The following is a 27,188-nucleotide window of genomic DNA, read 5'->3' on the forward strand; positions in this document are numbered from 1 at the left end:
AGACAATTCAAGGCTGTAAAGTTAGTCGCTGACTCCTTGAATTTCTCCCAGAAGCAAAGAGGAAGTATGTGCAGAAACTTGAACTCTGGTGTTATGCACATCAGCTATCATACCATTCAGTGGAGCTGGCATTCTATACCACCTAGAGTTTCTGTTAATAGAATAGATCAATTAAATTAGTAATTTTCAATGTATCAGATTCAATCATGTTTTAGAAAACAATGCAGACCTTTCAATTAAATACTTGATAAAATATTGCATATCCTTTTATGCCATGAGGTTTTCCAGCTGACACGTTATTAGTACTCGTCTGGAATAAATTTGTGCTAAATACAGGTCTGAAGGATGTAATGTTTTTCTTCCTTAGCATGTACAGATAATGAAGGACAGCCTCGTTCTGCTGGAGAGGTTTGGAATGGGTCCATTAAAGGATGTTGTATGTATAACTGTTTGGAGAATGGAAGTGTTATTCCTATAGAACCAGAATGCAGTGAAGACCCACTGCCAGTCTGTGAGAGGGAAGGTGAAGTTATCATTAATGTCATTGAAGAGAGGGCTTGCTGTCCAAAGAAAGTTTGCGGTATGTATGCAGCCAAACATATTTTCCATAACAAATGTGCTAAGGAGGTGTTTACACATTTATTGACATGGATTGATTTACAGGCAGGGTTCAGGGTAAAACTTTCAAAAATGCCTAATTGACTTAAGAGTGAAAACCCTATTTTCAAAAGTGACTTAGGGTATATCTACATTGCAACTAAACATCAGTGGCTGGCCTGCATCAGCTGGCTTGGGCTCCCGGGGCTCAGGGTGTGGGACTGTAAAATTGCAGTGCAGACATTTGGGCTCAGGCTGGACCCTGAGCTCTGGGACCCTTCCCACTCCTGGGGTCCCAGAGCTTGGTCTGTAGCCCAAGCCCAAACACAGTTGTAGGCACACCTGTAGGCACGTAGGACCCAATGTCTCTCAGAAAATCAATGGGATTTACACTCCTAATTGTCTTAGTCACTTTTGAAAATGGGACTCTGGTTTCTAAGGCTGTGTCTACACTAGAGACCTTACTACTGTACCACTGCAGCTGCATTGCTGTAAGGTCTCTTATGTAGCTGTTCTCTGCCGACGGGAGAGAGCTCTCCCGTCGGCATAATTAAACCACCTCCAGCAAGCGATGGTTGCTATGTCAGTGGGAGAGCGTATGTGTTTTTTCATACATCTGACCAACAAAGGTTTTACTGACAAAAGTGCTAGTGTAGACATAGTCTATGTCATGTAGGCTAATTTTACATAGGCTAAACTTTCCTAAACAGTTTGCAGATTATTCCTGTCTTGGAAGGGATATGATAGAACAGTCCTCACTTTTAAATAGAAGAGTATGGGCTTGTCTGCATGAACAATTAACCACAGCAAGCTGGAGTGTGAATCTACTCTGCACTAGCCTGACGCAGTGTAACTACCTGTGTGGACCCTTTTGATGCACATTAACAGTTTGTTAATGTTCTTTGAGCTGGTCCAAAGAGGACTAGAGCAAAGTGCTCTATAAGCTGTTAACATGCATCAGCAGAGTGCACATGGACAGTTAGACTGCGGCAGGCTAGTGTGGGGTAGATTCACACCCCAGCTTGCCATGGTATAAATGTTCATGTAGGCAAACCCTAAGGTAATTCTCCCTAGTTGTTGCACATTATGTATTCTATTGTGCAATAATATATAATGGTATTATTGATAACAGTATTGGCAATAGGCCCAAACACAGATTGCTGTCCCCTAGTGCTAGGTTTGTTATGTACACAGAGTAGTCCACAGTCCCTGCCGTGAAGGGTTTAAAATCTAAATAGACAAGTCATAGGGTGAGACAAAGGAAATGTTCTGACTGACCACAGTTTTACACATGGGAGCTGAGATAGAGAGACTTGCCCAAGGAAACACGAGAAGACTTTTTCGCAGAGCCAGGAACTGAATCCAAATTCCCTTGATCCCATGTCCTCTGCCTTAATGACAACACCGTTCTTCCTCTTATGTAGTTAACTATTTTATTTTCTATTTCCATCAGTGAGCTGCCAGCACAGTAGAATGCCTTGTTAGAATCTTCATGATTCTACATCTTTGCACCACTGCTTCTTCTAAGTGAATCATGAATTGGCATGTTACTGTTTTCCCAGAAAGCAGCTTAGTGTCAGTTGATGGTCAGATGCTAGTTTTCTGTCTGTCCATGTTTCTTGCCAAAAGAAGCATGCTTCTAGTATCTGATATACTTGTGGCACATTAGAGACTAACAAATTTATTTGAGCATAAGCTTTCGTGAGCTACAGCCCACTTCATCAGATGTATAGACTGGAACATACAGCAAGAAGATATTTATACATACAGAGAACATGAAAAGGTGGAAGTAGCCATACCAACTGAAAGAGGCCAATCAATTGAGATGTCTATGCATCTGATGAAGTGGGCTGTAGCCCACAAAAGCTTATGCTTAAATAAATTTGTTAGTCTTTAAGGTGCCACAAGTACTCTGTTCTTTTTGCGGATACAGACTAACACGGCTGCTACTCTGAAAAGTATCTGATATGTTAGTCATAAGATGCTTGTTTTAATGTCTTAATGAAATATTTTTGTGGAAATAAAGGGCAAATGGGATAGCTGAACTGGTATTTTCACTCTCTAGATAGCTACCTGTAACCACTTGCCAGTTATCAACAAATGTAATGTCTAGTCACATTCATACATATATGAATATTTGCATATGCCATTTTTTTTCAGAATGTGACATGACTTTGTGTGAGGCTATTATTCCAACATGCAAAAATGGTGAAAAATTGATGGTAGGCTATAGCGCCCTTTCCTGCTGTCCACAATACCAATGTGGTAAGTGATATATGGAGACAAGATTAAGAGCATATTTTTCATCCCTACATTGTCTGGTAATTGTACCAGATGACGATTCTGCCTGTATTAACAGATCACTGTAAATAATTTATGAGAGAGGTTTCTATTCTCTTCCTCATGTTGTTTCTGCTCTGATCCTTAGGGTTTATACTTATTTTTATATTTGTTCTTTCTGTCAGTTTTGATTTCCAATCAATTTAGTTTTGTTAAGAGAAGAGAAAATGGAAAAAAAAAGTTAAGGAAAATAGATTCTTCTATTTTAGGATTACTCATGTGACTTTTTATGAGAGATACTGATTGTCTGTTATGTAGAATGTGATCCCTTGGCATGTCCCAATGCTCCCCGTCCAGAGTGCAGAGAGGACCAATTTATTGTTGAAGCAAAACAGGAAGATCCTTGTTGTTTCTCTTATCTATGTGGTAAGAAGCCTTTACTATACTACCTTCCTTGTGGGTAGACAGGATATTATAGGGCAGTGGTTCTCAACCTTTTTTCATTTGAGGACTCCTAGAAACTTTTGAATGGAGGTACAAGACCCCTTTAGAAATCTATTGTCTGTGTATATATAGTTGAATCTGTTCAGTCAGTTTTCAGTCTGTCTTTCGTGGGCCCCTTAGATATAGTCTGCGGACACCTCCCCACCCAGGGTACTTGGACCACAGGTTAAGAACCACTGTTGTTAGGTTATCTACAAATGTAAAAAGACGGGTCTCTAGTTGCATACTTGATAAGGCTGCCTGAGAATGCTGTCACAGGATTGGCCTGGGCAGACACTTACAGCTATAAGTGTCCACTTGCATGTATCATTTTGCAATTTGGGACCTTTATTCCAAGGTTACTTTTTTAAATGTTACTGCTGAACTGCACACTAAAGAATGATGGCATTTCACACACAAGTACAGAAATTGGGCTTATCTGAAAATATTTGGACATATTTCATTTATAGAATTAAGTGACCTTTGCCTTCAGTCTGCAGCTTCATAGATTATAGCCTACCAACAGTCATTTTTTCAGTCCATGTAGCAACAGTCTAAGCATAAATCTCAACACCAGACAAAGCAATAGATACTTCCATTACTGTATCATTGCATTCAGTTATCTATTTGTTTGAACGTGTTATTCAATAAAAGTTTCTTAGATACCCAGGGGGCTGGCTGGCAGGCAGGCGGGCACAGTAGAACGTGGGTAGAATAAAACTCATATGTAACAACTTTCTGATGATGTATTTTAAACTTTGTATTTGGTTTTTTCTTTTTAACTTTAGTTTGTGAGTCTTGCATTGAGCCTGTTCCTTTATGTAATGAGGGGGAAATTCTCACAGTAGATCTTAGCACTATGCGTTCCTGTTGTCCTCGTTACCATTGTGGTAAGTTTAGCTGTTTTTAATTAAAAGGTTTTACTGTATCTAGTCAATATTATATGCTGAGTATTTATTTTTTTCAACTGATTCAACACTTTCCATCTAAAGTTGAATTTATCCAAATGTTAAAAATATAGTATTATAAAATGTTCAGTATTGTATAATGTCCTAAGTTATTGCAGTATTTTGGCATCCCTTTCACAGTTTGCCCTTAACAGGCTCTGAAGAAGTTTCAGTTTTCACCGCTATCCCCATGCATTAGCATTGCAACAAGAAGTGGAATGTTGTTCACCACCATTCTGAAGTGACTCCATGCCTCTGGTCAGCTACCGTATACTGACACCTTATCTACTAACTATTTACAGATATACAGCTAGAGCACTCCTGTAACTACTAGTGATTCTGGGTGCCTCAACTGCTGGGTGACCAACTTGAGTTGCTTTGATGGAGCAAAATTTTCAGATGACTGGCGTTCAGCAGACTTTGAAAATGTAAGACCCTTTAAGGTGATTCAAGTTGGGCATCAAAAACTGAGATAACCAAAATCGCTAACTTTTGGAAATCGTGGCCTGTCTCTCTATTTGTCCCTTGTACATTGCCAAGAATGCTATTGGAACTTAACAAATATTAAACAGTAATAACAAAATTCTATGAAAAACCTTCAACGTTGTTAGAATAGTTGATCCATGTTGATCCATGTCATTTCCCCCCATCTAGTTTGTGATGAGAACCTTTGTTCAATGCCTCTTCTGAACTGCACAGCTGACATGCAACTTGTGAAAGAGAAAGTACCTGGACAGTGTTGTCCAGACTGGCACTGTGGTAATTATTTTTTGATCTGCTATTAGTTACTTATTAATAAAAGTTAACATCTTTTGACTGATACACTTTTGTTCCTCTCTCCTTAGAATGTAGCTGTGAAAATTTTACTATACCAACCTGTAAAGTGGTAAGAAAATTTCCTTTAGTTGTTAGTTACTTAATAACATCCAGTGTTTTTATTCCCCTCTTTCTTTTTATGCACTATTGTTTCTGTCCCTTCCTTAAGTTTGTCATCATAGGCTATGGGATTGGGGATACCAACACTGCCTATCATATATTTGCCAGTACATGGATTATAAAATGGGGAGGTGTTGAAACACTGTCTCCTATCTTCCAAATCTAGCTTGTAACCCCCTATTTTAGATCCTGTGTTGCTACCATCAGTCCACTGGAGAAGCTTGATTATGTGTGTTTTAAGCAGACCTAACTGAAGGGAAGAAAATGTAATCTTACTGTTGTTCAATACTGACTAGGATCTACATGCTTAAAATTTTACCAGTTACAAAATTAATTTTTGTTATTGAAAGAAATCAGCTTTATGAACATGCTTTGTTTCTAGAAGAATGTTAGCTTGTTTTGTTAATTATATATGCTTCCTATGAAAGTTATTAAATATCTTTGACCTTTGTAACATATGAGAGTTTAGATATACTGTCCTCCTCTCTCATTTTCTATTTTGTTTTAAACAGACTAGTTGCTATAACCTGGAAAATGCATGATAATGAATGATGTAACTCTGAACTATCACTGTGGTGAAAGGCATATTTTCCCATCACATGCCCTCCCCCATATGAGTAGAGTCCTGCATGGATACAAAATTTATATCCACTGATGCGGATATCTATGGCAGCCGTCCCTGGTCATGCTAGTGTATCCATGAGTGTATGAGCCGCTTGCATGCACTAGCATGACCAGTGACAGCTGCCAATGAGCCTGGTGCCTGCCCCAGTGGGCAGGGATGGCCAGTACAGCCATGCCAGAGGAGCTGCCCAGGCAGGGTACTGACTCCTGGAAGCAGATGCCCAACATGCTGCAACTTTCGCTGATGCCGCTCCTGGTAGAGCCCTGCACTTCTGTGGATATCCACTTTATATCCACAGATGTCTCCATCCGCGAATATAAATTTTGTATCCATGTAGGGCTCTACATATGAGGAACATGTAATGTGGATATAATGCAAGGACTGTAATATAGATCATAACAGGCCAAATTCTGAACCAATTACAAGAGATGTACGGTAGTACAGAATTTTACACTGAAGTCATGGAGGAGGTTTCAGAGCTGTCAAAGTGGTATTTTATGACCAGATATACCTTTATTATTAAAATAACCAAGATTTGTCACTTGAAAGTATATCCAAAATAAAGTAAATACAGATTTTTAAAAAATAAACTAATTAAAACTGAGACAAGATGGGTAAGGTAATATTATTTTATCAGACCAACTTCTGTTGGTGAAAGAGGCAAGTTTCAAAGTTCTTCTTCAGGTCAGTATTAATTAAAACTCAGATTCAGCTACACTGTCATTATATTCAGACCAAAAGAAAGTGTACCACTTAGTTTTTGTTAACAGTAATGCATCTGGCAACCATATAATCTGCTGTCTATTGTAATGGATTGTGATTTTCTCTTTCTCAAAGTTTAGGCTGGAGTGGCAGTAGCTTTGTATGTTTTAAGAAAAGGGTGTCTCCTGTAAGCCTTATAAATTGTATTTGATGTATTTGACTCTGAAACTGTTTCTTACTACACAGGGAGAAGTTCAAAAAATAGACAACAGCATTTATAGTGCTTGTGGATGCATGCAGTACATCTGTGGTAATTTTTTTTCTTTTTAATGTTATTAATTTTTGTTTTACTAAAGAAAAGCACACAAGCAATGCAGGAGTGGGCTAATACTGGCCTTCTAAGATGGAAACACTAAAGTGACTTTATATCTACAGTGTATAATGTCTCAATGTTAATTCTAAAGATAGAAGTTTAATTGGTGAAAAGCTACATTTTTGTGATTTGCAGACTAAATATATATAGATAATTAGATTATCACAGTGTTAAATATTAGAGAAATGCAGAAAATATGAAGACTGACTTCAGCCCCAAGCCAGGAGTATTATTAACATTATGTAGTTGTACATTTTATAGCTTTTCAGGTTTTTTTTTAAAGCAGTGTTATGTTGTAGGCTTTCTTTTCCTCCCAAATACTAGGAAAGTCCCCATTTCTATCCAGTTTAACAATTAAATTCCAAATCAAGTGTAAAACATGGACAAAAATTTTTCATGTATGTGCTGATACTGAGTTACCAGCCCCAAATATGGGATTGATTGGGAAAAATCTCAGCCCCACACCCATCTTGGGGCAGATGAGTTTGGGGTAGAAATGTTTGGTCAGAATGCACTATCCCCGGAAGGGAAATTAAGAGGGGAGAGCCCATGCCTGAGAAATGCCCCCTCAGCCCTCTCAGTGGGTTAGGAGGGACATAATTGGTTGGACCAGAAAAAGAAATGCATTGCCCCTGGAAGAGGGGGAAGGTGGGGAGCACGTGCCCCAAAATGCCAGACCTGGGTCCCAGTTTGTTGTATCCTATTGGTTAGCCAGGAGGGAAGAGTGAGACCTGATTGGCTTCTGTGCCCCTCCCTAAAATAATTTAAACTTCAGGAGCACCCTTGCCTCTTCAGCTGCTCTGCCCTTCCTCCCTATAGCGTAGAGAGGGAGCTGTGTTTCAAGGCTGCTGCGCGTGTGACTGATCGCCTGGCTATGGGATCAGGGAGGAATTTTTTTTCCTGTTGAGCCAAAGTGGCAGAGAGTTGGTGTGTTTTTTGCCTTCCTCACAGCATTGTGGACGTGCAGTTAGGATGAAGAAGAAAGGCATTTGGAAGTCTGATATTAAATGATAATATAGGAATTTACAGTTTGTCTCAGCTTGCAGCTGGTATCCAGAATGGATAAAAGCTAAAAGGACTACATCCCAGAGGCAAATGAGACCTGGGATTTTTGCTGGTGGACCTTGTGCCTGTAAGAAGGGGAGGCCTGAAGTCTTTGCAGACCAAGGTCCCCTTGTTGGTACTCTGCTCTTTTTGCGAGGTAGGAGGTGAGGATGAGAGGAGGTAGAAGTGAGCTGAGTCCTAGGAGGTAGACTGAAGGGTTTACCCTGGGTTCTTGGTTATATGATGGGAGCCCTGTAACCTTGCAGTGGACCCAGCTAAATGGCTTGTGTGTGAGATGAATGTGTGTATACCACCCCTTTTCAGCTGTAAGTGAATAAAGTTGCAGGCTGTTGCTTAAAATCCATCCCAGTGACCTTTTCATTTCCCTGTATGTCCTGAGCAGTGCACCACATGCTTTGGAAGAGCACATTGCCTCCTGCCTAGGAAGCCCTCTCACAACTAAATATACACATCTAAATGTGACATATTTAAAGTGCGGAGGGCAAATTCAGCACTGATTTTCGTCTCCATAGAACTCTATCAAAATCAGTGGAATTGCACTGGATGTAAGGGAACACAGAATTTGTCCCCAGGATGGGAAGTCAAGGAGCTTACTTTGATCAATCCATACTTGTAGTAGTAAACGTCAAAATGGTCACAAAGTGCAGGATCTAGTCTTAGTTGTTTGAATGAGATTCTGATAATTTGCTTAACGGAAAACATTTTCCTAATGACCCACTTCTTCTCTTTATTATTATTATTAGAAAAGGATGATGTATGTGTCTTCCAAGAAGTAACTGTGCTGAATCCTGGACAATCGATGATTCAGTATTTGGATGAAAATCTTTGTTACACGGTACAGTGTTTACAAGAAAAAGATCACAGCACAGGATATCATGCCATGGATTTTACAGTTGTGAACTGTTCTCAACAATGTGATGCTGTGAGTGTTTTTAAAAAGCAATTCTGATGTAACTTGTGAACAAAAACATCCTAATTACAGATTATGAAAATTGAATAGAGGATGCTTAACAATACATCTATCCAGCAAGTGGAATAATAAGAACTTGATTTAATGGCAGTAATCTTGTGTTTGTTGGGTGGTGGCCGATGACAAATCTTGCTTTAGTGAGGTTTTTTTATTTAAGTTTTATAAACAAATTTTTCATTTTGCAGTTCAGAAGTTGCCAGGAACAAAGAGTTTTTTTTTCAAATTGCAAGTCTATTATTTAAAAATAATAGTTACACGGCAAAAAGTTATAAGCAGCAGGTAAGAAATATGTGCATATTTTAAGCAGGCTGTGTGTGTAGACAGCACAAGAAACTAGAGAAGTAGTAACTTTGATACAGTATTCCCCACTTGGGGAATCTAGCTGGCAGTTAGGCTGCAAATGGCTTGCAAGTTATAAGTAGAAATGGACCTGAACTGCAAACTTTCAGATATGGATATTGATCCCTATCCGCTTTCTGAAAGTTCATGGAGTATTCAGATCTGGGGTTTTGGTTAGGGGTCTTATCTTAGGGCTTGTCTACATGGTGCTGCAGTCTGGACTATCGGGCTGTGATTTGCAGAGCCCTCTAAATTGCCCCATGTAGACTCTGCTGACATGAACTAAAAGGTCCAGGACTACACTAAAGTGAACTAGGTACCTTTTAGTCCATGCCAGCGGGGTCTATATGGGGCACTTAGAACGCTCTACAAATCATACCCCTGTGGTCTGGACTGTGGTGCTGCATAGACAGCCCTTAGTTGTGAAGTATTTAACCTCTTAAATGTAGAAACTAGCTTATCTCTGCTAAAGAATTTGAAACCATTCCTCTAACTACATTTTCTCATATTTGAACATTATGTCATTTGGGAGTAAGACAGATTTTTGCAGTGCACTCTGCATGGGGCTATTCTTGAAGACCACTCAGAAACTTCAGCTTATATAGGAAGAGAATTGTTGTCCGCAGGGCCAGCTCCAGGCACCAGCGCAGCAAGTTGGTGCTTGGGGTGGCCCATGGAAGGGGGTGGCACATCTGGGTCTTCGGTGGCGGGTCCCTCAGTCGCTCTCGGAGGGAAGGACCGGCTGCCGAATTGCCACTGAAGAATGAAGCAGTACAGGAGAGCAGCCGCCGATCGCGGCTTTTTATTTTTTTTTCGACACTTGGGGCGGCAAAAAAGCTGGAGCCAACCCTGGTTGTCCGATTATTTAGTGATGCTTCTCCAGTAAAGCATATGTGTCCTATAGTGTACAGATAGCTAATCAGTTTGCTTCTTGGGGAAATTATAGATGTTGATCTACCGTGATTGCCTATAAAAAGTCAATAATTTATACTGCCATGATATGAAGAACTTTTAAAGTTTGAGTCTTAGGCCTTGTCTACACTACCGCAGTAAGTCAACCTAAGTTACTCTACTCCAGCTATGTGAATAACGTAGCTGAAATCAATGTAGCTTAGGTCAACTTCCTGCGGTGTCTACACTGTGCTGCATCGACGGGAGACGCTCTCCCATCAATTTACCTTAATCTTCTCATTCCGGTGGAGTACCAGAGTCGACCGGAGAGCACTCTACAGTCAATTTAAAAGCAGCAAAGAATCCTGTGGCACCTTATAGACTAACAGACATTTTGACTAAACGTCTGTTAGTCTATAAGGTGCCACAGGATTCTTTGCTGCTTTTACAGATCCAGACTAACACGGCTACCCCTCTGATGCAGTCAATTTAGTGGGTCTTCACTAAATCGACCCCCACTGCATTGATCGCAGCAGCGTCAATCCCTGGTAAGTGCAGATATGGCCTTAGCTATCTTAGAAACAAAGGGTAAGATCCTCACCCCTGCTCCACACCTTTAGGCCAGATGAAGGGGCTGGAAAAATGTAAAGGGGTCCTAAAAAGCCCAGTATCCAGTCAGGAAGAATTCCCTTGTAAGGCTGCCTTCCAGGGACCCCTTCATAAGTGCAGGTGTGTAGGGGGTGTGCCAGGAGGCAGGCTAGGAGCAAGAGGATTGTGTCGAGCGCAGGACCACAGCACATAGCACTGTGGAGAGTCTGGGCAGTGCTGAAAACTATAGAATGTCCCTGGGAGGAAGCCATAACTTAAACTGGCCTCCAGGACTGCATAAATTATGCTGAGGTCTCAGAGTAGCTCAGGATTGGAAGGATGCAAAGGTGGCTTAATACCACCGTAGTCCACCTTCTCAATGGGCTGTGAGTTCTGTGCTACTCCTCTCGAAACACAGGATATTATCAGTGGAGAGATGTTCACTTTGGGTTCACTTTTCTAGCCGTTTTGACAACCCGCCTCCAGGGCACATTGTAAAGCTTACTGAGTTGCTTAGACTTTTACTTGAGGAAGGTTGCCTGAGTGGGTTGAATTTCTTTTGTGGTTTCTTTTGTAGGGAGTGGAAGAAGATGATTTTTGTAAATATTAAAATTCTCTAATTTTGATGTTTTTGAATTATTATTCATACTTCCAGAGGCTGTAGTGGGCACATTTTGCACAAATTTAAGTAAAAATGACAATATGCCATGGGGACGCTTTCCCTTTTCCTTGTGGGATGGGATTCCTATTCCATGGTGTCACTTTTTTACTCTTTTAATAAATGACACATTTTCTCTTAGATTTGATTCCCAGCTTTCTTTCTTCGTTCTTGCAATCTTATGTTGTAAATGTGTAGCATAAAAAGTAAATTTATCTCACCAAAATAGATCTCCTATATTGTTTGTTCATTTTGGTATGTCATGTTTTAATGGTCAAAATGGACTTCATTCATTTAACTAAGAATATAGAAAGATTTGAGGAACAGGCAAAGATCATATGGTTCATCATAAAATAAAAGTCTACTTTTTCGTAACCTCTCAAAAATAGAGATGGGCCTAAATCAAAACACCAGATCGTGTCCCTGCCTAACACTTTGAAGAATGTGGATGTTGATTCACATCCAAACGTTGTGACTTGGGACCATCTCTACTGAGAGAGAACACAGACAAGGAAACCCCCACACCAACTTATAATTCGTGACCTATATGTTAAAAAAAGGGTTAATTTAATATTTTTTTCTTTTTTAGCAGCATCAAATATACATTCCTTCTTCCAGTCATCATGTTTGTTGTGGAACCTGCCAAAATGTGTCTTGTGCTTTCTATACTGAAAATGGAACACTATCTGTACACGAGGTAAGTGCCTCTGGGCAGTTGGAGGAAATAATAGTATCAGTAGCGCATATGACTTTATTCAAGTATTTAACTGACATCTTTTAGCTGGTTCTTGTATTATCATTTCTCACATTCCTACTTTTGGTCTGTCCACGTGGACAGTTGTGGTATTCAATATAGCTGTATCCACATGGCTGTCTGTCATCAGCCAGCAAATATAGGGGGGCAGAGAAGTTGAACTAAACACCTGGGGCTAAATCCATAAAGGAACTTAAACACTAAATTGGCAGATAGGCATATAAGTCCAACATTTAAGCATCAGTGAGTCCTCAGAATCCCTGCTTGACTGCTGCCTAATGCTGTAGGCACCTAAATTCCCATGGCACCGGACATTTTCCAGGGAAGTCCCCTAGGTGCCTAAGTTATCACCACTGGGCATGTGCAAAACTGCCTAGGTCCTGCCACTGCTGAATAGCTTGACACTATAGCTTGTGGCTAAGCCCTGGTGGGATTCTCAAACTAGGCTTTACCCCCTCTTGTCTGTGGGGCCTGATCAAGTAGGCAGTCTGAGAATGCAAAAAGTGAGAGTGACTCTGAAGCCTAGTGGTTAGGCCACTTCTCTGGGATGTGGGAGACCCAAGTTCAAATACCTCCTCCAATGAATTTTTAGTGTTTTATACAAAGTGGAAGAATTTGAACAGGAGATAGTGCAAGCCCCTCCCCCAAGAATGCCCAATAGCTTGGTGGCTAAGGCATTTACCTCCGATATAGGAGACTCAAAGTTCAAATTCTGCTCTGCAGCAGGGGTTTGCAAATACGTCTCCCACATCTATGCAAGTGCCCTAACCACTGGGCTATTAGCTATAATGGAATCATTCTCTTTGGTTTTTCATGAGAAAGGCCTAGTCACCTAACTCAAGGAGAGGGTTCACAGCTGTGAATCCCAGGTTTAGATAGGTGCCTCCCTCCAACCTGGACTTAGGCACTTGACTACCTTTGAAGGAGTGTGTGGGGGGGCTTAAGATGTACCCCATCCTTGGCATTTCCTACTGGGTAGCTTAGCGTGCTGGCTTCTATGAATCCCATTCGTTGACATCTAACTCTCCCCATGCATTGCAGAGGGAGCCTGGATGCTTAACTCAGGGCTGCAGTTTCAACTGGGTGGCAGTGTGCCTAAAAGTTAGCATTGCAATGCCCAAGTCCCTTTGTGGAGCTAGCTGTTGGCACCGCATTTTCAGGAGTGCAGAACACCCACAACTTCAGCTGAAGTCAATGGGAGCTGTGGGTGCTCAGCACACCTAAAAATCAGGCTCCCCAAGTGACACTGGAATTATTATTGATGTCAGGGAAGCTCTTGTTCAAACACTTAAGCAGATATATATGGCGATCTTGCCAATGTGAGTTGTAAAAAGAGGATTGGGTCAATGGCTACTATTATGTTTTTTGGTAGAGGCTCAGAACACAAAATAGTGTCTGTCTTCCAGTGATTGGTGTTAGTGATTCCTGTACTATATACTTTTTGGAGAGGTTGTAAAGCATTTTGGGATTGTGGGTGTGATATAAATGAAAGATTAATAATATTAAGAAGATTAATATTCACATGTTCCTATAGCTCATGCTTCCTGGTCACCTGCAGGAAATCAGGAAGGGATTTCACCTTTCCCCAGTGTATTCTGAGTTTTGTTTTTTTGTTTTGTTTTTGGTCTCCTTCCTCTGAAGCATCAGAAATGGTTGGAGATGGGACACTGAACGGGGCGGGCCAATGCTCTGAAATGGCACTGAACAGTCTGTCACGCACATGCTTAGCTGGCTGGCTCATGCTCACATGCTCAAGGTCCAACTGATGGCCATATGTGGGATTGGGATGAAATTTTCCCACAGGTCAGATAGTCAGTGACCTTGAGGTATTTTCACTTTCCTCTGCAGTATGGAGTGTGGATCACTTACTGGGATTATCTATGTATAGCTGACATAAAAAATTCCCTGCCATTGCAGGAGCCTCAGGCACTGGAGCATCTCTGTCCCTCCTGTTCTCTTCCTGTGGACTGTAATGCTTTGATCTAATTTTGGTGGCTGAGTTTAATGTGCAGGTGCTAGGTGGTTTGGTGGCCTGTGATCTACAGGTCATCAGCCTAGATGATCTGGTGATCCCTTCTGGCCTTAAACTCTATGACTCTTTGACTCTGAGTCTTAATTCAGTTTCCACTCTGATTCATGGGGAAGTAAGTTGCACCAGCCCTTTTTCTGGTGCAGGCTCTTTTCCTTCCGGCTGGTGCATTGGCGAGGAATAGAGTCCAGGGCCTGTCCACTATCTTAGTGGCTACATGTGGAAATAACACCTTTATAACTAAACAATGTTCTAGTGTCAGTGCTGCTGTAACTTGCTGTCTGTTCTGGTATTTTTGTTTTGTATTTGTAGGAGGGAAGCACCTGGGTCTCCAATTGCACCAAATATGAGTGTGCAAAGACTGCTGTAGGTGCTATGATACTGGGATCTAGTGTTGTCTGCCCCCCTTTTAATGAGACTGAATGCACAAAGGTTTGTACTTTGTGATGTAAATCATAATAACTTATCTTTTGTTTTGGAGCTTGGCATTCATTTCAGAATTATTATGGGTCTGACACCCACAGAATGATTAATCTAAAAAAAACATTTGGTAAGTAACAACCTTTAAATGAGCAATGAATGGTCTTATTTACTATTTTTCTGTTTGTTTTTAGGGTTATATCATAAATCCCAAACAATGTCCACTTTTAAAATTTTGTTTAATTGGTATTAAGCTGCTCTCTTATAGGGTTCTTACTTCCTTTAATTTTGTCTGAGCAGAGAGTTCTGAATACGGCCTATAATTCACAGAGTTTATAAACACATAAATGAAATAAGCTGTTTCACGCCACTTAGAAACTTTGCAGATAAATGTGCAGCAGCAGAGTTTCAAAAATTCCATAAATTGAACAGAGGCCTGCAGACTTTGTGCTCTATGTGAAACAAATAGCTCTGGTTCATGAAGATTACCAATTACTTAGTATACCTACCTAAAAATTAACATCTATAAACCAAATAGCTATGGTTCAAAGGACTTAGATACTTCACACACACACTTTTTTGTTGTTGTTTAGGGAATATATGTTTCTAGCTTATATCCTAATTAATTATTCTGGTTTTTGTACATTCTACATTTTGCACTTGTGGCTGTTCAAACAATGCTTCTAAAAATATATCGCAGTATCTGTCCTGAGTACCGATTTCAAAGTCTGCACAAGATCTATAAATCTGTTGCATGCTATTTAGAAAGGGCACAGAGCCATTCTTCTGCCTATCCCAAATAAAGCACCTTATCATTAAAGTAAGGTTGACGCTGTTAAAAACTTTTTCTTATTTCTGGAGCTTTTTTATCACATTCTATTAGGATCTTGCAATAATAATAAATAATAATAATAATGGTCAAGATTTTCCAGAATGTGTTCCTAAAATTATCCTTCTGAATCAGTTCGACCTGATTTTCAGAAATGCTAAGCATTGATTTCAAGTGAGAGTTGAGGCTGCTCAGCAGTTTTGAAAATCAGGTTAGGTTTATTTAGGAGCTAATTTGGATTTAGGAAGCTAACTTTAAGTGCTTGTTTTTGAAAAATTGATCAACATATTCAGTGATTTCTATATAACAATATAGAAAACCAATACTATGAGTTAAAAAAAAATCTTTTGTACCCAGGGGCGGCTCTAGGATTTGCGCCGCCCCAAGCAGGGCGGCACACCGCGGGGGGCACTCTGGTGGTCGCCGGTCCCGCGGCTCCCGTGGACCTCCTGCAGACGTGCCTGCGGAGGGTCCGCTGGTCCCGCGGCTCCGGTGGATCTCCCGCAGGCACGCCTGCGGATGCTCCACCGGAGCCGCGGGACCAGCGGACCCTCCGCAGGCATGCCTGCGGGAGGTCCACCGGAGCCGCCTGCCACCCTCCCGTGGGACGCCACCCCAAGCGCGCGCTTGGCGCGCTGGAGTCTGGAGCCGGCCCTGTTTGTACCGTATTAGTACAAGACTGCTATCCCATCCACCCTCCTGCTTTACCTGCAATTTTTGTAAATGTATTAAAAGTGTGGACAGTTTCTCTTGTTTATTATGTCAGTTCTGCATGAGAGAAATCCTTTCTTTTTTTAATTTAAAAAGGAATATGTTTTCTGCATTCCTGCTTCAGTCCTGCCTACAATACATTTGAGAAGAAAACCATAACAAAGATTAATTATAGAATGTGAAAGGAAAACTAAAAAACTAGAATGAAGAGATGAATTAGAGCTCTGAAAATATATTACATGATGCAAAATTATAGGTATTCAGTTGTAAATAGCTACCTAATTGGTATTTTCACTGGTTCATTTCTGTGGTACATGAGCAATATAAACCCTTTTAAATCTTCAACAAAATTACATCTTGCTCAAATATGGAATTTTTAAAATGTCTAAGTAACTCCCAATGTTAATTGAGCCATCAGCGGGGGAATGGATGGTAATGGCTATAGAAGATGACTGCTCTCTTGATTCAAAAGAGACCAGCTCAGATAAGTTCAATCATAATGGCAAGTTCATTTTCAAATATTCTATTTTAAAACAGATTGAAGATTTTGACCCAGATCCTTTGCTGGTGTGAATTTTTGTAACTTCATTGACCTCGGTGATGGTGCACCAATTTACACCATTTGAAGATTCAGCCCATTCTGTTCTAAATGTAATTGGATACAGCAGGGCATTCCATTGGGCACAGTCTTTTTTGATATATTCCCCTTTTCTTTTCCTAGAATGGAGGCACTGTACAGACTTATAATGATGGCTGCTGCAAGACGTGTAAGTGAAGAAAGCTGCTGCAATACATGCTAGTTTGGCTTTGGTTTTGGAGAGCAGTGTTTTTTAACTCAGTTGCTGGGACATAAGAAAGGAAAAAGCATGCAGTCCCCAAATCAAACAAAATTCTTATAGTTCTTTAACAACTGTTTATTGAAAAGCCTTGCTTCATGTGGCTGCTGATATGGTGATATTTAACCTTATCCTTCTGGAGTATAACCAAATCTCTCCAAAGACAGCCGGAGGAAGATGAAAAGTAATCTCAATTTAAATAATGAAAAGATTTGTTTGTTGTTAAGATTACTCCAAAACTATACATATACATATTTATAGTGTTCTCTATAAAAGCTCAGAACAAATTTTCTAAAATTGATACCAATTTTGATCATATTTTGAAACAAATTGTATAATTATGGGTATATTCTGTTTTGTTCTTGTATGTTTCCTAGGGTCAGAGTGCTGGAATACAGTATTTTTTAAATTAAAAAATTAACCCTTTCCATTTTGGAAAATGCATTTAAATCCAAAATATAAAAAAATTGCAGGGTATAGAGCAAATAATTATTGCTGATGATAAAAGGCATAAATCTAGACCAAATGTACACTTGTGCTATCTAGTGTTATATTCACATTCTATGAATGTGTATGTTTAAAACATATAAGTTCTGAATTATGGTGTAGGTTATGTGACAGATTCTGATTTCTTTTTACTCCAGTGTAAAAACAGACTGAGAACAGAATCTGGTCCTCTGTCTGTATTTTTGAACTTCCAAAAGCTTTGTTATTTAGGCTGTGAATTCTAAACTACATAAAATAAAACCCTTGATTCTGTATTAATAGCTAATAATAAATGTCAAAAATAGAGCTGCTTGGAAAGCACATTTTTTTTCTTCAGAATTAAAATTTTGGGGCATAAAATGCCTTTGAAATCCTGAATTTCATTTTTTAAACTAAGCTGTAATCAATAATATTGCAGAAGAACACTTAAGTATAGTTTCATATTGCACTGTGTCATACTTGTGACATTCAAAAGTACAATATGATAGCTGCATATGTATACCTGTATCTCTCTTAAAAGAGTGGCTGCATAAAGGCATATATTTATCTATTCATATTTATCAAATAAAATTATATTTAGCATCCATGGCATACAAGGCCCTGAAAATCCATTTTTAGGAATGTGGATGGAATGTTGTTCATTCATAAACACAGCAAAGAAGCCAGAAATGATTGTAGCTTAATAGAGTACTTTTTTCAGAATGAAAGACAATAATAATACTACTACTAATAAAAAAAACCTTGCACAAGAATTGTGCTAGCGTCTTTCAAAAGGAGTTATTCTTTAAAGTTGCAAAATATTTCACTGAAGCCATACAAGTTGGGTGGGTTTCATTTAGAGAATGAGACTAAAGTATTAATGGCTACAAATATTTTCTGCCTTTTGCAGTAATCAGGAAAGATTTAGCTTTCACAATATTCTGTGGCCTCAGGAAAGGCGTTGTTATACTTCAGAAATATTTGCTGAGGTGGCTGCTAAGAACAAAAATACAATACATACAATTACATGCTATTTTATTGTTTTTATTTGTTTTTGTGTTTTCAAACTAAAAGCATGTGCCCTGGGGTAAAGCAGTTAAAAAGACAAATTAAAAATAGAGCTTGCAACACCTGGGGGTTGTAATGGGAACAAGTAATCCTTTTGAAAAGAGCTTGATTAAGTGCATGCAAAGTGAGTTCATATACTTAATTCTTACCTTGCCATAGTTATGAGATACCCATTGCAAAAGTGGGGTATGCATGGGAACACTGTTGAAGTTTTGTCTTAACCAGGAAAGTACTAAGTCTAGGGTGTTATCAGTGAGATTTTCAGCAACTGCAGAATTTCTAAATTTGGAAGGCAAATAGGGAAGTTCATTACATTTTTACCAAAAGAAAAATTGCAGTTGGCAGTGTAAGAATTAATGAAATGTCATTTGTGTAAAAATGTTTTTATTTTACAAGAAACTTATATTCCTAATAATTCTGCCAGGTTCTGGATTGGGTGTATTACCCTTTGCCATTAGTCCTGTAGTCTCTACTGATAGTATAAATTGTGAACCAGGTATTATTATTTTTAATGTATTTTCTTTTTTTGTATAACATAATCTTTTTTATATAACATAATTGTTTGTAGGGATATATTTATACTTGACTATCAATGTAATATAACCAATACCATACTGGTATTGGGCTTGATCCTGAGAGGTGCTGATCCTCCTGGAGTCTTCCATAGAGCAGAGATCCTCTGTAGGATCCTATTGTTCAGTGCATCTCAGGATTAAGCCCATTAATTGTTGGAACGTGCTGTCGGTAGTAGATCAAAGTGCACTATGTAAAATTTAGTATGCAGTAGCACAATCTACATGGCTACTTAGTGCACAATGGGTGACGCACTATAGATTTACACCCCTTGCCTGCTGAGCACTAAATCACTGTTTAGACGAGCCCTTGCACAACAATTTTGGTAAGAAAGTACAGTGTTTAGTATACCAACCAACCTGATCTTGATTCTGCATAGCATTTGTCAGAGGATAGCATGGCATCTATCCCTGAAGCCAGAAGATTTGTGCTTTACTCCTGACATGGAGTACCCACCGGCTCCATGGCTGCTCCACATGCGTCACTGGATTGCTCAGAGCTTGCTGATCTTACAAAACATATGTTCCGCCCTTCCTGTGGAGCAGGAATGGGATTGTGTTGAAAGTGAAGAGGGACTTTGTTGGTTAGTCCCACTTAATTTAGATGCTGAAGATGCAAAATAATTATGTGGCAACACAGTTATACAGTGACTTCTGATTTGGTTGTGAAATTGGTGTAGTAAAAGTGTATTGTATAATGCATACAGCTAGCACAACTTGTTTTGTGTCCTATGGTATGGGGGTTTTGTGTAACCTTTGTATTTGTTTCAGTATCATGGTATTAGTTGTTTTGTGTCACAAGTATCCTTCTTAATATTTGGATATTTTCCAAAGGCTTGAATAAAAATCCACAAAAATCCAGAACTGTAAAAAAATGTAATATTTTCATAAACCTCTATGTGCATTTGCTATCCCCAAACATACCAACTCCAGCCATGGGAGTAGTATTTAGTACAAAATACCCCACATATGTGGATGAGATGTGCATATCTCCTACTAAGTCTTCCCAAAGCCCTGTCAGACCTCTCCCACAGTCAGTAAACCCGGACCCTAGTCTGTGTGCTGGATATTTAAAGCTGGTTTACCTCTAATGATAGCCAGTTCCAGAGGTTTTCTAAGGAGCAAGAGCAAGGATATAATTATTTAAAATATGCCTTTTAAATGAATATAATTAACACTAATTTCAAGTTAGTGTCTGTTATTTTCATAAATTCAGCCTTAGAATTGATAGTGTTTGAAATACAGCATTTCACCCTTTTCTATTCACTGGGTTTGCCTTTGCTATGTGGGTTCAATCTTCAAAAGCTTTACAACATAACTATTAAATCTCTCTAACATTTCAACAGTTGTAGCCTCTTTATATGTTCTATGACTATGCTCATTAATGTGTTCATATATGATAATTAGACACTATAGTATTTGTTTCCAGGAAATGTTTATTAGTATATTACTGGTTTGTCAATGCCTAATGATTAAGATATGGAAATAATATTTTACCATATTATTAATTTAAAATGTAAGAATTCAATTATTACAATTATTGGAATTCTCCTTTCACATTTTAAAGAATGAAAAAACAGAGCACAATGTCTATTTAATGAATAAACATTTTCTATATTTTATCAGGTAGAAAGGAAGAAAGGATTTGCCAGAAAGTGACAGTCAGAACAACTGTAAGAAAAAGTGACTGTATAAGTCAGAGGCCTGTAAGTATAGAAAACTGTTGTCTTTGTGTTTCATAATGAGTATGAGTCATACTAATAAAACAAGTATGAAAAAGAGGATTGCAGACATCAATATACAACAAAAAACGCTGTTATCCTCTCATCAAGCAGACCTCTCACCCTGGAAATGTTATTCTACTCATAAGTGTGGGTAAAAATTAATTACTTTTGCCCACACATGGCAGAAGTGCTGAGCCCTTCTATCTGGAATAACATCTGACTCTAAATGAAAAGTACACAATATAATTGCTTATCACTGACAAAGGCACTGACCTCTCCATCATGAAATAACATCCCTAAAGAGGAGTTACTCAAAAATGGGAGTATAAATGCTTCCACTTATGGAAACACATTCCTCCTTAAAGAGCTTTCTGACATAAATGTTCTTCTCTCTTCCACATGACAAGTCTCTCTATATCATACATTGATGGAGATCATTTAATAAGACATCATACCTCTCTGCTTTGGTGAGGTCTCCGTCTCAGCTATAAAACCTGTTATGTGCATATGTGAATGTGTCAGTAATATAGTGGAAAAAGGAGAACCAGTCGACATAATTTATTTAGCCTTCCAAAGGCATTTGACAAGGTCCCACACAAGAGGCTGTTAAAAAGCTAAATAGTTATGGGGTGAGAAGCGAAGTATTGTTCTGGTTCAAAAGTTAGCTATTACCTAGAATGCAAAGAGTAGGTTTAAGTGGCCAATTTTCATCATTGCAAAAGGTTAGCAGCTGGTGTTCCACACTTCCATACTTGGTCCTGTAGTGTTTAATATATTTATTAACGATCTGGAAAGGAGTGTGAATAGGGGCGTAGCAAAGTTTGCAGTTGACAAAGTTATTTAGGTTAGTCAGGACCAGAGAAGACTGAGAATGTCAGAGAGATCTAAACAAATTATGTAAACAGGCAACAAGATGGCAAATGAAATTTAATGTAGGCAAATATAAAAGTAATACACACTGAGAGGAAAAATTTAAGCTACTCTTACAAGGTTCTAAATTGACTGTATCAATCCAAAATAGCTCATTGCAAACCTTTGCTCAATGCACAGCTGCAATAAAAAAAAGCTAACAAGCTGTTAGGATGCATAAGGAATGGGAGGTAGAATAACCCCCAAAATATGTCTTTAAATCAATGATGTGACCTATCCTGGAATATCGTGTACAGTACAGATCGTCCCATCTCAAAAATTGTATTGCAAAACTGGAGGTGATTCAGAGAACAGGGACAAGAATATTCAAGATCATAGAAAAAGTTGCAGATGAAGAGAGACTGAAAAGAATGGGATTGTGTACATTAGAAGGAAGACAAATAAAACAGACATGATAGATGTATATACAATAATGAATGGTGTAGAGAGGGTGGATTGGGAGCAACTGTTCTCCCTGTCTCATAATACAAGAACTAGGGGACTTTCAATGAAATGAAAAAGTGGGATATTCACAACCAATAAAAGAAATACTTTTTCACACACTGTGTAATTAAGCTATGGAACTCATTGCCACAAGAAGTTGTTGAGGCCAAGAATTTAACAAGATTCAAAAAGGGATTAGACATTTATATGGATATCAAGAAAATACAGAGTTATAATTCAAGACAAAATTTTTGGAAGGGATATTAAAGCTTGTGCTGGAATAAGTTGCCTATGGAGGTTGTGGAATCTCCATCACTGGATATTTTTAAGAGCAGGTTAGACGAACACCTGTCAGGAATGGTCTAGATCAGTGTTTCCCAAACTTGGGACGCCGCTTGTTTAGAGAGAGCCCCTGTTGGGCCGGGCTGGTTTGTTTACCTGCTGCATCCGCAGGTCCGGCCAATTGCGGCTCCCACTGGCCGCGGTTTGCTGCTCCAGGCCAATGGGAGCCGCTGGAAGCAGCAGCCAGTATGTCCCTCGGCCCGCATTGCTTCCAGCAGCTCCCATTGGCCTGGAGCGGCGAACCACAGCCAGTGGGAACCACGATCGGCCAGACCTGCGGACGCAGCAGGTAAACAAACTGGCCCAGCCCGCCAAGGGCTTTCCCTAAACAAGCGGTGTCCCAAGTTTGGGAAACACTGGTCCAGATAATACTTAGTTCCTGCCATGAGTGCAGGGGACTGGACTAGACGATCTCTTGAGGTTCCTTCCAGCCCTGTGAGTCTATGTTTTAGGACAGTTGTTCCCAAACTTGTTCCGCCGCTTGTGCAGGGAAAGCCCCTGGTGGGCTGGGCCGGTTTGTTTACCTGCCGCATCCGCAGGTTCAGATGATAGCGGCTCACACTGGCCGTGGTTTGCTGCTCCAGGCCAATGGGAGCTGCTGGAAGTGGTGTGGGCCGAGGAATGTACTGGCCGCTGCTTCCAGCAGCTCCCATTGGCCTGGAGCAGCGAACTGCGGCCACTGGAAGCTGTGATCAGCCGAACCTGTGGACGCAGCACGTACACAAACCGGCCGGGCCCGCCAAGGGCTTTCCCTGCACAAGCGGCAGAACAAGTTTGGGAACCACTGATTTAGGGTTTAAGGCAATCTCTAACTATTAAAGCTTGGGATGAAACCTATGTGTGGGCAATTTGTTCTACATTTGCCTATTGCAAAGTTCTAATGCCATCCTCTGAAGTATCTGGTTCTGTTAACTGTCAGAGACAGAATACTGAACTGGATAGACTACTAGTCTGAATCACTGTGGCAATTTGTATGTTCAATATATCTATGGATGTTATTTCATGATTCTATGTATTCTGCAACTGTATCAGCATTCTAATCTGCCCCGGCACAATAGCGTATCAGAAAACTGTTTATATGCTGTAAGTATTGGATAAAATCCTGGTCCCATTGAAGTTAGTAGGGTCAGGATAACACCCAATGGTAATATAGGCCTTGTCTACACTTGGAATGGATTACGTGTAGAAACATGCTGAGGTGAAAAGTAGGCTGTGTCCACACTGGTGATGTATAGTTACATGCGGCAGTGAAAGATTCTGCCAGGGGAAGACAGTGGGGAAAGGCTCCAGCAGCTGGGAGACAGTGGGACACTACACTGCTAAAAATAGCGTAGATATGGGATGCACTTCTTGGGTGTGTAGAGAGCTATGTAGGATATACACCCTAAGGTTCTAGAGTGTCTTTACTTGCTTAGGCAGCGTTTCACGGTCTACATTGCTATTTATACCCATGCCAGAGGAGTGTGCAGTGTATGTACTGTATATGCTGCCATAAGTGTAGATATAGCCACCGTTCAGGTCCCAAACAAACAATACAAAAGATAGAGATTGGATTCTGTGGCACAAGTTCTTTTATGCAACCTGCACTACCCCACCCACCTTGTTCCTTGCTGACTAACCTCTGCTCTAATACTTTCACACATATCTATCAGAGTGATAGTGTGGCTAATGACAGTTCTCTAGCTGCCAGCCATGTTGAAAGAGGAAGGAGAAAGCTATCACACTAGTATGCTTCCACTCTTGATCCCTCAGAGGAATACTTAAGATTGACTTTTCCACAGTTTGCTTAGATTAATCCACCAACAGTAAAGGACACTGCTTTAGCTGCACAGTTTAAACGTTATAAATATATCCATCTATTTTAGGATTTAGTGATGGCTGGACAAGTTTTTGAGCTTAAACAGCTTCTCGGAACCAGAGAACGGAGAAGAAGATCTGAAGATTCTCTTCTTAGGTTATAGGAAGCTCTGTATGGGGTAGGGTTTTGCTCTCACAGGAATAATATCCCTATTTAAGGGCCTACTATCCAGAGCCCAATGGAATCTTTCCATTGACTTCAGTGGGCTTTGGATCAGGCCTTAATTAAGGAGTACCATATAGATCTACCTGGATATAACTTGTCATCTTTTATACATTATCTCTGTATCTGGCTCATTACCTTCAAAAGCCTAGATGCTCTTCCACAAGAGTGCTAGGCCAGGAACAGGGAGTGGATTGCTTGGAGAAGAAGGTAGTATAAGGTAAAAGTTAGTGGTAAACAGCTTTAGAATAAAGCACCAGATTTTGTTCAGGCTCAGCCAACATATGTGGTCACAAGTACTAAAAAATTCAACATTTAGAAGCTGACTTCATTTAAAAAAGAAAAGGCAAGAACAAAGAGACTCACCTCAACTTAGAATTGACATAACCATTTAACATAGTTTTGTATGCGATAACTTTCAAATTATTTTTAATACGGAAAATAATTATTATGTATCAGAATCCTTTACAAAACCCTGGATATTTTTTAAATGTAAAAACAGATTCTGATTAAAGTTAATTTTGAAATGTTTTGTTTCATCTTGTTAATGAAACTTGTTTGATAATTTCTCTTTCTCTGTCACTAATAGATAAATGTGGCTTCCTGTGAAGGGAAATGCCCCTCAGCTACAATTTTTAATGTCAATATCGATAACCATTTAAGATTCTGTAAATGTTGTCGTGAAAATGGAGTACAGAACCTGACTGTGCCACTATACTGCTCAGGAAATGGCACTGAAGTGATGTATGTCATCCAAGAGCCTACAGACTGTTCATGCCAATGGAATTGAACATCTGATGGATTCCATGTACCTGATTTCACCATGAGAATTGAAGCTGGCTTCCTATCATTGAATTATATTTTTTTGGCATTGGACAGACTGAATAAATATTATATAGAAACATATATTTTATCAGTAATATTTCAGCCAACTTGGTTTCTTAGCAAATTTAGTAGAAAATGCATAGAAATATTACAGCAAAAACATTTTCAGACATTGGCAAATATCAGATTATTTTATATCAGATTATTAATTTGACAATTATTTACTTCTATCCAATATGCTGCTGAAAACTAATTTGATTTTTAAAATTTAACTTGATTGAATTAGGCCAACTGTATCCAAGAGTTAATTTTTGTGAAAACTTTTGCTTTTATCTTATTAGCAGTTTCATTAGGCATTACTCAGTGACTGAAATCTGCTTAAACTTGAACCCACTGAGCAACATGATGAATGTAGTCTTTTTAATTTTGTACTTTTAAAAAACCTGTGGCCTAAATTGTAGTATAATGTTACATTCCTTAAATCTATGGCATTTTGCTTTTTTTTAATATCATATATACATTTTAAATATTGTGATTGGATAGAAGGGGCCAACTATGAAGGGTGGTTCAGACTTCTGTTAAAATATGTAAAAACTCTGCCGTTCACTGTAGGCTTATACTTTAAATCAATTTTTAACTTTTTACAACCAATCAGAGGAGAAATTGCTCTTACTGTATTATTTTATGAGGATTCTGTGAATGTATTCTGTTTTCAAAGTGGACCAGTGCACCTTCTGTTTTGGTTTTACCCTTTGTTTCATGGGTTGAAATGCTCATGTTCAATATTTTGTACTTAAACTAACTAAATTTAAAGATTGTTTTAAAGGAATATTAAGGTTGGGCACACTTGCTGAATCTAAGTCTCAGATCATTTGGAGTCGAGAAGAAACATGCTCCCATTGAAAAGGATATAACATTGATTGTAAGGAGATAATTCATATATATAATTAGTCTGTGGATGCACATGGTCCTGGGTATCTGATACCAAAAGTGCTCTCCATTTTCTTAGCCATCAACTATTTATTGTAATTCTTAAGAATTGAGAATGTAGCTCTATTGCTCACCCTAGAAACTCATTGGTGAATTTCTAGCCAGGTAGAAGTCATTGGAAGTTAAGTCATTGACTTCAGTGAGGCCAGGAGTTCACTCATGTATTATTTTGAAACTAAAATTCTTGGCTAAGAATCTGAGAATTTCTTGGGCAAGCAATTCTCATAGATACTTAAACTGCTGGAATTTAATAAAATAATAAAGAGGTTGGATTATTATATTGTTTTTATAATGAGAAATAGTCACTATAAAAAGGAAAAATAAATATATTTAAAAGTTATGGCTGTTTTGTATCATTCATCACTTCATATGCTGAAACCTAACTTTCCATCTCCTGTGAACTAAATTCGGCTGATTATGGAGAAAAATAGTATATAAACTTTAATCAGTCAGTTATTCATGAGACACCTTCCTATGGATTCAAAGAAGGGGCCATTGTGATCATCTAGTCTGACCATCTGTATAACAAAGCTCATAGAACTCCTCCAAAATAATTTCTAGACCTTATCTTTTAGATAAACATCTGTTCTTGATTTAAAAATTGCCAGTGATGGAGAATCCACCACAATGCTTTGTATTTTGTTCCAATGTATTTCCAAACAATTTGTCTAGCTTCACTTTCCAACCATTGAGTCATATTATACCTTCATATGCTAGATAGAAGAATCCATTATCAAATATTTGTTCCCCATGTATAATAAAAAAATTGCGAGTTGGCTTAAATAAGGCTACGATT

General features: G+C 39.1%; 1 protein-coding gene across 1 annotated transcript in view; it reads left to right on the forward strand.

Annotated features, from left to right (window-relative positions):
* The window catches only part of OTOGL (otogelin like), a 133,362-nt gene extending 106,174 nt beyond the window's left edge, over positions 1 to 27,188 (forward strand). Inside the window, exons 45-57 of the mRNA XM_045032935.1 lie at positions 368 to 580; positions 2,758 to 2,862; positions 3,196 to 3,303; positions 4,149 to 4,250; positions 4,962 to 5,066; positions 5,153 to 5,193; positions 6,817 to 6,880; positions 8,752 to 8,930; positions 12,047 to 12,151; positions 14,550 to 14,669; positions 16,919 to 16,968; positions 20,769 to 20,844; positions 25,167 to 27,188. Coding sequence (XP_044888870.1) covers positions 368 to 580; positions 2,758 to 2,862; positions 3,196 to 3,303; positions 4,149 to 4,250; positions 4,962 to 5,066; positions 5,153 to 5,193; positions 6,817 to 6,880; positions 8,752 to 8,930; positions 12,047 to 12,151; positions 14,550 to 14,669; positions 16,919 to 16,968; positions 20,769 to 20,844; positions 25,167 to 25,367 — 1,469 coding nt within the window. The 3' untranslated portion in view covers positions 25,368 to 27,188. The remainder of the gene's footprint in view (positions 1 to 367; positions 581 to 2,757; positions 2,863 to 3,195; positions 3,304 to 4,148; positions 4,251 to 4,961; positions 5,067 to 5,152; positions 5,194 to 6,816; positions 6,881 to 8,751; positions 8,931 to 12,046; positions 12,152 to 14,549; positions 14,670 to 16,918; positions 16,969 to 20,768; positions 20,845 to 25,166) is intronic.

The sequence above is a fragment of the Mauremys mutica genome, chromosome 1 (genome assembly GCF_020497125.1).
Source record: "Mauremys mutica isolate MM-2020 ecotype Southern chromosome 1, ASM2049712v1, whole genome shotgun sequence".
NCBI lineage: Eukaryota > Metazoa > Chordata > Testudines > Geoemydidae > Mauremys > Mauremys mutica.